Source organism: Muscardinus avellanarius, assembly GCF_963383645.1.
Source record: "Muscardinus avellanarius genome assembly, chromosome: 9".
NCBI classification, from domain to species: domain Eukaryota; kingdom Metazoa; phylum Chordata; class Mammalia; order Rodentia; family Gliridae; genus Muscardinus; species Muscardinus avellanarius.
In genome coordinates this window covers 93797500-93806028 of record NC_137795.1, presented here as the reverse complement: position 1 = coordinate 93806028, position 8529 = coordinate 93797500, and the positions used below count along the sequence as shown (strand labels likewise).

General features: G+C 37.1%; 1 protein-coding gene across 1 annotated transcript in view; it reads right to left on the bottom strand.

The window, feature by feature from the left end:
• LRGUK (leucine rich repeats and guanylate kinase domain containing) overlaps window positions 1-8529 on the bottom strand; it is a gene marked incomplete at both ends in the record, with an annotated part of 115026 nt that overhangs the window by 84884 nt on the left and 21613 nt on the right. Inside the window, one exon of the mRNA XM_080701233.1 lies at window positions 3435-3559. Within this exon, the coding sequence (XP_080557359.1) occupies window positions 3435-3559 (125 nt within the window). The remainder of the gene's footprint in view (window positions 1-3434; window positions 3560-8529) is intronic.

Sequence of the window (8529 nt, the reverse complement as noted above, 5' to 3'; positions counted from 1 at the left end):
AATAATTTGCATTTTCTTGCATGTTTTCTGACATATTCTTCCTTTCTTGGCTTCTGTGGCCTTGAGGTATAGGAAAAGATCATACTGAAACTAAACCTTTAGTTTGTATTGAGAATTATAGCCCTGTTGTACCTATCCTTAAACTTTGAAAACTTTTAATACACATTTAAAAACTGAAATTTTAATTATAGAGTTCTCTTCCATTTGCAATATATTCACTGGTACTGGTTTCCTGGAATACCTAACAGCAAGGGCTCGTTTTCATTCTATTTTTCATTAAATGTCACTCCAACAATGAGCCAGATTTGTGTTCATTAGTATAATTCTATGGCTCCTTAAAACATGGTAATGGAATGTTAATAATCTACAAAGCTGAGTTATAACACATGAAGGTTTATCATACTATTCTTTTAATTTTTATGTGTTTGAAAAATTCCATAATAAGAAGGAAAAAATTATAACCCCATTTGCCAAAGCAAAGTCCAATTTCTTTCTCTTCAGAGTTCAAAAAAGCTATAAAAAAAAGTGTAATAGGAAAAGGAAAGAATGACACTAAATTTAACATCATAACCATATCAATTTAATGTATTGAAAGAAGACCTTGATATTCTATTCAAAAATGCCCGCACATCAAATTTATATACAATACACATTTTTCCCCAAAGAACTTTGGAGAACTTTAGATATGCTAGATAGATTGTAATTCTCCTTCGTGGTGTCTCTGATGGCTTTCAAAGTGGTAGTGATACGAGCATAGAAAAGTTTAATTAGATAGCCTGTGGTCATAAAAGAAACCGGAACAGCGAAAATTTCAGAATCACACAGTTTCTGAAGCAAAAGCCAGCTAGTTAGAGCCTTTATTCCGTGCTGCAAAACTGATGCGTCACTCTCAGAAGTGGACACCCATTTTCTGCACGAATAATTCTTCATGCTTGATTTTGGTGATCAGCAGGAAGAGCACTTTGGGAGAGAAGCTATTTTCTTAAATAAATGAAATGAGAAACATTCTTCATCTAACAATTTGGGGACGCCAAACCAAGCGGCTCTTTCTCTGACAAGACGAAGTTTAAAGTTCACAATGCACTATCATTACTTGCTAAGAAGCTGGATGATAGAACCTCCCATTAGTGAACCACATTTTTCCCTTTTTGACTTTTACACTTATGGAGAATTAGCAATTGGTTTGTTCTTCTTCTAAATTGTAAAATGGATTCTTTTCAATAGTAACTAAGCAACTGGTTTTCTGATTAAAGCATTAAAAACTCTTGAAACAAATGCATATCATTTTATGTTATATACTTTGTTAAAGCTTAGAAAAGAAGACCTTCTCAAAAATTTTAAGAAAACAGAATAATAGCATATTATATATTTTCTAACTCATCCTGAGTGAACTATGATTGAAAACAATCTACTTAATCTATTTGCAGAAAAAAATGAATAGTTTATGTCTTTTTTTTTTCTAAAAACTGCTTGAGAGAAACCTGACAACATGGATTACTTACATGGTTCATGAAACAAATTCTGAGGATGGAAGGACTATGTGTCATTCTTAATAATGACTTGAGTTCTCATTCCCTTAAGCACACCTCCATTTCTCTTTCCACTTATCATACTCTGCTTAAAATTAGTAGGAATGTCAATACAGGCAAGATAGCAGAGAAAAGGGTAAGCTTCTAACAAACTAGAAATAGAATAGCACAATATTGTCAATAATCCTTCAGAGGGTCATAATTTTAAAATGTAGCTTTCTTTTCTAGTGTTTAATCTTTCTTGCTTGCTTTCTCTCCTTCTTTCTTATTTTTATTGGTGCATTGTAATGATACATAATACTGATATACAGAGTGATAAAAATATATGTGCATACAAGTCAGGGAGCATTTCCCTCCAGGAGGCCCCCTCCCCATCTAAAAGTCTTCAAGACTGGCACTGGTAGTTCAACATACTCACATACGTACACGGCATGACTTCATCTGTTACATTCTTTATGTCTCTAGATCCCTCTCCTTTCTACATCCCCTCCAACGTCCCCCTGGAGTCTCTCTTTGTCTACCTGAAGTTACCCTTGTTTCCAATTCCTGTCTAGCTTCCATATTTGAGAGAAAACATACAGTTACTCACTTTTTGAGACTGGTTAATCTTACTTAGCATAATTCCCAAGTTTTCAACCCAATTTGTCAAATTCATTTTTCACTATACTTTGCTAACATGCCTTAGCAGGCAGAAACTATGAAAGCTCAAATAAATTATTAAAACTTCTCATCCTTTGTTCCATCCTCAGTACTAGAAGGCCAATACTTTACCCTCATCTAGCTCACTGTAGAGATGGAAGAGGCTTAAAAAAAAAAAAAAAAAAAACCTTAGAGCTCTAAGCTCAGGGCGAGAAACACGATCACATAGCCAACTTTTAGTGGCATATGGTTAAACAAGATTGTATATGTCAAAATCTGCAGATAACCTAAGATGTCATGTCAGATAACACTTGAGCCTCTTCCTATGGGATGGTTCACATAAAAAATTAATAAGCGACAAGCCTCATGGCTTGAAATGCTTCTTGCCCACCTATGATAGATGTAAGAAGAAACAGCAAAGCCACCCAAGTGTTGGAGGGAGGAGGACAGGAAGAATGGACCCTGGATACTCCATATAATACTAATAATAATTTTAAATAATTATTTAATAATACTAATATCTCCAATAATACTAGCAGCCCCCACAGTACTGAGCCATACTGTTAGTTTTAGAACATCATGTAGATCTCTGGGACTAGTATGATCCTCCTGACTTTTTAAAATAAGCAATGTCTATTTTCATTACGCCACAGTCACATGGCATACCACTTAAAAAGAACGTTCTCTATGGGGAAAAAAAATCATCAAATTTCAACTCTCTGTTTGGAACTGTTCATTTATTCTCAGCATGGTTTCTGATTTTCTAGGCTGGGAGACTAGGATATATTAATATAAAAGGACTTCCCAAGTTCACTGCCTAGAAAACATCCTGAAGTTCATTTGGAAACAATAAGGAGTAAACAGCAATACATATTGTGTTTAAGTGTGCTCAAATGTTATTTTCACCAATCAGATACTAGAAAAATATTTTTAAAGACTTGGTAAAAGTATGCCTTTCTTTCTCACTATAAGAAGTCAATCTTCTGAAAAATTGAATTTGGATACCAAAGTAGAAAATTGTTTATTATTGTTTAGCATGGAACATTGCGCAGGCGTGCGCATGCACACACACACGCGCGCACACACACACGCGAGCACGCACGCACACACACGCGCACAGAGATAGAAAAGACAAGATTGAAGACAAGAACATTTCATGAGGAATTGGTTCTTTATATGCTTGAAAAATTCTAAGTACTTATAATTCATATTTTCACTAAATATTCACTGCTACTGCTACAGAAAGGAATATTTAGTTTGACTCACCAGACAAAGAATTTTGATGGGCAACGCGTTTAAGCCATTGATTGTTGTGATCTTGTTGTTTCTCAAGCTAAGGTGAGTTAGACTGCTGCACATCTCTAGGCCACTAATCTCTTCTATCTCGTTGTCTGTATACCATGACTATGTTTAAGGAAAATGTTACTGAAAGCATTTGAAGAAGAAACAAACTAGTGCTAAATCACCACTAAAAACATCGGATAACAGTTTAAATGAAGAAGTATGCCGGGCGTGGTGGCGCACGCTTGTAATCCCAGCATTCGGGAGGCTGAAACTGGAGGATCGCGGTTCGCGGACAGCCTCAGCTACTAAGTGAGGCCTTCCGCAACTCAGTGAGACCCTGTTTCCAAATAAAAAATAAAAATAGGGCAGGGGGTGTAGCTCGGAGGTCAAATGCTCCTGGGTTCCATCCCCCAGACCCGCAGAAAGAAAGAAAGAAAGAAGAGAGAGAGAGAGAGAGAGAGAGAGAGAAAGAAAGAAAGAAAGAAAGAAGAGTGTTAATTAGTTATTCCTCACAACTGTAAGGTATCACTCTCATAACTACATTACAATCCCACGAGGCCAAGGAATCTCATCCTCTACCTCTTGGCCAAAAGCACAGAAATGGAAGTCATAGCTGGGACTGAATCAGAAGAGAGTTAGGCCAAAGAAAAAGGAAAGTAAAGAAACTAGCTATGGATTCTAAATGTGCCAGGCATTCTTAGGTTTCCCTTGGTGGTTTTAGATTCTGTCTGCAGCATTGTTCTGTTGTGGTCAACATGCATTTTCCAATCGACTTCCATAGCTCCCTGCAGGAACCACCCTACAAACACTAGCTCACCAACACTAGCTTCATTTTCATTGGGCTTTTTAAATAATAATTGTTATTATCATTATTATTTTGCAGTACTGGGGATGGAACCCAGGGGCATCCTACCTCCGTGCCACACCCTCAGCCCGATTTTTTTATTCTTTATTTTGAAACAGGGTCTCACTGCGTTGCAGAGGGCCTCACTAAGTAGCTGAGGCTGTCCGTGAACTGCGTTCCTCCTGTCTCAACCTCCCTGCTTCATGGATATTTTATTTCATCCATAGTTATATTTCCTATTTGCTGTATTTCACATTCACCTTTTGTTGTTATTCATATCCACAAAGATCTGGTCTTTATTCTAGTTTTGAAATAATTAAGCCGGGCGAGGTGGCGCACACTTGTAATCCCAGCATTGTGGAGGCTGAGACAGCCTCAGCTACTTAGTGAGGTCCTTTGCAACTCAGTGAGACCCTGTTTCAAAATAAAGAATAAAAAATAGGCCTGGGGGTATATCTCAGAGATAGAATGCCCCTGGATTCTATCCCTAGTACTGCAGAGAGGGGGGGGGGGAGAAAGGGAAAGGGAAAGAGAAAGAGAAAGAGAAAGATATCAGGAACTGAACGCTTGTTTATTGGGCTCACAGTCATTTACCCAGGCATTAGCAGCTACCACAGTTCCCTCTCAAGCTTCAATTGCTACAGCCAGGCATGTTTTCTGAAATGAGCATGGCAAAGATAGAGAGGAGGAGGAATGAAGACGTCTCGCTGCAATCTGAGCCATGGCTCCTCCAGATCCCACTGCAGTCACTCAAAACGCTGGGACAAGCAAGGGTCAGGCACGGACTGAACAGCCTTGCTGAGAAATATACTCATTTCAGAAAAGCCGTCTTCTCCCATTCCCACCTCTTCACTCTCATTTAACTTCGAGGGAATTTCAGGCACTAGAAATCAGTCCGGCTCTTGAGTAAGGAGACAGTTGGCCTTCCATGTACACAGGTTCTGCCTCCCCATATTTACCCAACCAAGGATTGAACACATTTTATAAAAACAAAACTCCATTTGTACTGAACTGTACACTTTTTTCTAGTTGTTTTTCCCTAAATGAGACAGCAGAACAACTGTTTGCCTGGTATTTACAGTGTATTAGGCACTGTAAATAATCTAGAGATAAATTAGAATACATGAGGGGGTGTTCCTAGATTATATGCAAACACTAGGCCACTGTATATCAAGGACTTGAGCGTCCATGAATTTTGGCATTCGAGGGTGGTCCTGGAACCCATCTCCCGCAGATACTGAAGGATGGCTATACTTTGATGGTAGCACTCTAGCTTTTTCCCTAATTACCCCAACGGTCACCTCATGTGTGACTGCCAGCAATGATTAAGAGTCAGCACGCAGGCCAGGGCCAAGGGGAGCGCTTAGCTCACAGTTTGCATCAGGAATACCTTTATCTCTCCAATCTCCCATTTTCTTATTTAAGAACCTTCACAAAACGTTACTTGCCCTTCTGCCTAACATTACTCTTTCATGTTCTTTCTTAGGTCTTGTGAGCCTCTGATAAGAAGAAGTATAATCTGACAAATCACTAAACTATTACAATAAATTAGCTTACTGGGTTAATCCTCTTAGGTATAATTTTAAAAGACAGCTATCAGGCGAAAGAGATGCAAAGCGCTCAAAACCATTGGATCGCATTCCAGCTCTGAAGTTTTACTATTCTGTGAATAAATCTTTTCAGTGGAATTTTAGATCCTTGTGGAAATGGAGGGAAGGAACCCTGTGGCACTTATGCGTAACTTTCACAACGAGGAAGGAAAAAACCCAACGATATATTTTTACATTTTGGCAATGCTGTCAGTAGTTCTCAAATGCTTGACATGAATTATTCACTACCTCAGGATTTGCTCTTATTCATTTGTCTACAATCATAAAATATGGTTCAGGTGTATAGAAAACAGTTACTGAGAAATAAGTAGGAAATCCATCACAATTCTCTTAGTGGAGAGAGCTGCGATGATGGCTTTAATCAAAACCAGTTCTGAAAGATCTCTATCACCTTGCCAATGAAAAATGGTCTTCGCTATAGGAGTGAATCTCTCTAAGAAATGAAACATGTATATAATTTAAATGGCCATGCAATAAAAGTAGTAATTACTCAGTGAATTGCAGCATAGGAAAAAAAAAAACAACAACAATGGAATTCAGAAAATTAATTTCAGTTCAACCATTTACCAGATGATTCCGGGCAAGTTGTTGACTCTTCCTGGGTCTCACACTCCTTTCCCATTAAATACATAAAACAATGCTTTGCACTAGGTGGTCTCTAAAATCCTGCCTACATTTAAAATTTTATGAATCAGTTTTTATTTTTATTTTTATTATTTTTTTGTCTTACTAGGGATGGAACCCAGGGGCCTTCTACCCCCGGGCTATACTCCCAGACCTATTTTATATTTTATTTGGAAACCGGGTCTCACTAAGTTGCTGAGAGCCTCACTAAGTAGCTGAGGCTGGCTTTGAACCTGTGCGATCCTCCTGTCTCAGCCTCCCAAGTGTGGGGATTACAAGCGTGCGCCACCACGCCCGGCTTATGAATCCGTTTTTAAATTCCATAATCTATAATTCTATAATACATTCTAATCAATAACCAGTAAATGCCTATAAGTAAAAACTACAATGTATTCTTACTTAATAACAAACACATGCACTTAACCTTGGCAAGGCTTATGATCTTGCAATAATCATCACTTACCTACCCAGGGAAGGATAAAATAGTCCAGTAAGATGAAATAAAAACTTAGGGACCTTATAGTTAACAATTCATTCTGAGGTACTGATATAATTAATGATAATCATATTGTCAGCATTACCAGCTTAATTAACTGATTAAATAATTATTTCCAAAGAAGTAAATTTAGAATATCCAGGTGCTTATATTCCTATATAAAACTGAGCTAAGCTTAATAAGCATATTTGTGTGTTTAATATATGTGTATATATTTAATACAAATTCCATATACATAAATTAAATGAACATTCTTGACCCATCACCCCAGCACAAGTAGAACACTGGCAACAATTTATATCTCCCTCTCCTGTCCAATCCTTGTGTCTGCCTTGCAGAGATAATGATTATGTTGGATGGCCTCTTTTTCCCTTCTTGCTTTAGTGTTATATCTAAATTACATTTTATTTTTATTAAGATTCATCTTTATCGCTTCAAGTGGGTATATTTCACTTACTGTGTGAGATGCTACTGTGTGACTATAGTATAACTTATTTATGCTTTATCAATGGGCACTTGGGTCATTTCAATTTTTTGCTATTACAAGCAATGCCACTGTGAACATTCATATATGAGCCTCCAGGGCATGCATGCTAAACTTCTCACATGCAGGAATGGAAGTGGTAGGTTATAGTAAATTTGGATGTTCAACTTTACAAGATAATATAAAATTTTTTCCCGATGTGGTTGAACTAACTTTGTGGCCACAAGCAGGGTAAAAAGCAATCCTCTTATTCCACATGTTTTCCAACACTTGGTACTTATAGATTTCTTAAATTTTGTCAATGAAATGAATATAGTGCAGTACCTGTAGTCTCGAGTTGAATTTCTCTGATGGCAAACGAGACTGACATGTCTATATGGGTACAGCAGCCTCATCTGATTTATTCTGTGTTTCTAGTCACATCTTTGCCCATCTTCTTATCTATGAACATGGGATATATTTCTCTTTAACCAGGTCTTCAAAACTTTTTAATACAGTTTTATTGTGTTTTCCCCACAGGTCTTACTCATTTTTAATAAGATTCATATGTGTTACTCTCGTGAATGGCATCTCTCTTTAAATTGTCTTTCTAATTGCTTGCCTCTGGTGTAGAGAAATGCAGATGATTTCTGTTTACTGACGTCATACGCAATCACTCTTGAATTCTCAAAACTCTATTATTTCGAGTGCAATTTCTTTTTTATATTCTCTGTTGCCGCATATGTCATTTGCAAAAAATGATGTTTATTTTTTCCTTACCAATCTTACATCTCTAATTCCTTTCTCTTAGTTTATGGTGCTGGCTAAATAAGACCTCCAATGGAGGTCATCGTGCCTTGTTCCTGGTTTTAAGAGAGAATGTTTATAGCATGTATGAATTTTGATAAAGTTCCTTTCAAATATTTTTGTAGGCATTCTTTACCAAGTAGAGAAAATTCCTTATTACTAGTTTACCGAGAGTCTAACTGGGAATAAGTGTTGAATTTTATATATTTATTCATTTTCTATATCTAAGAATC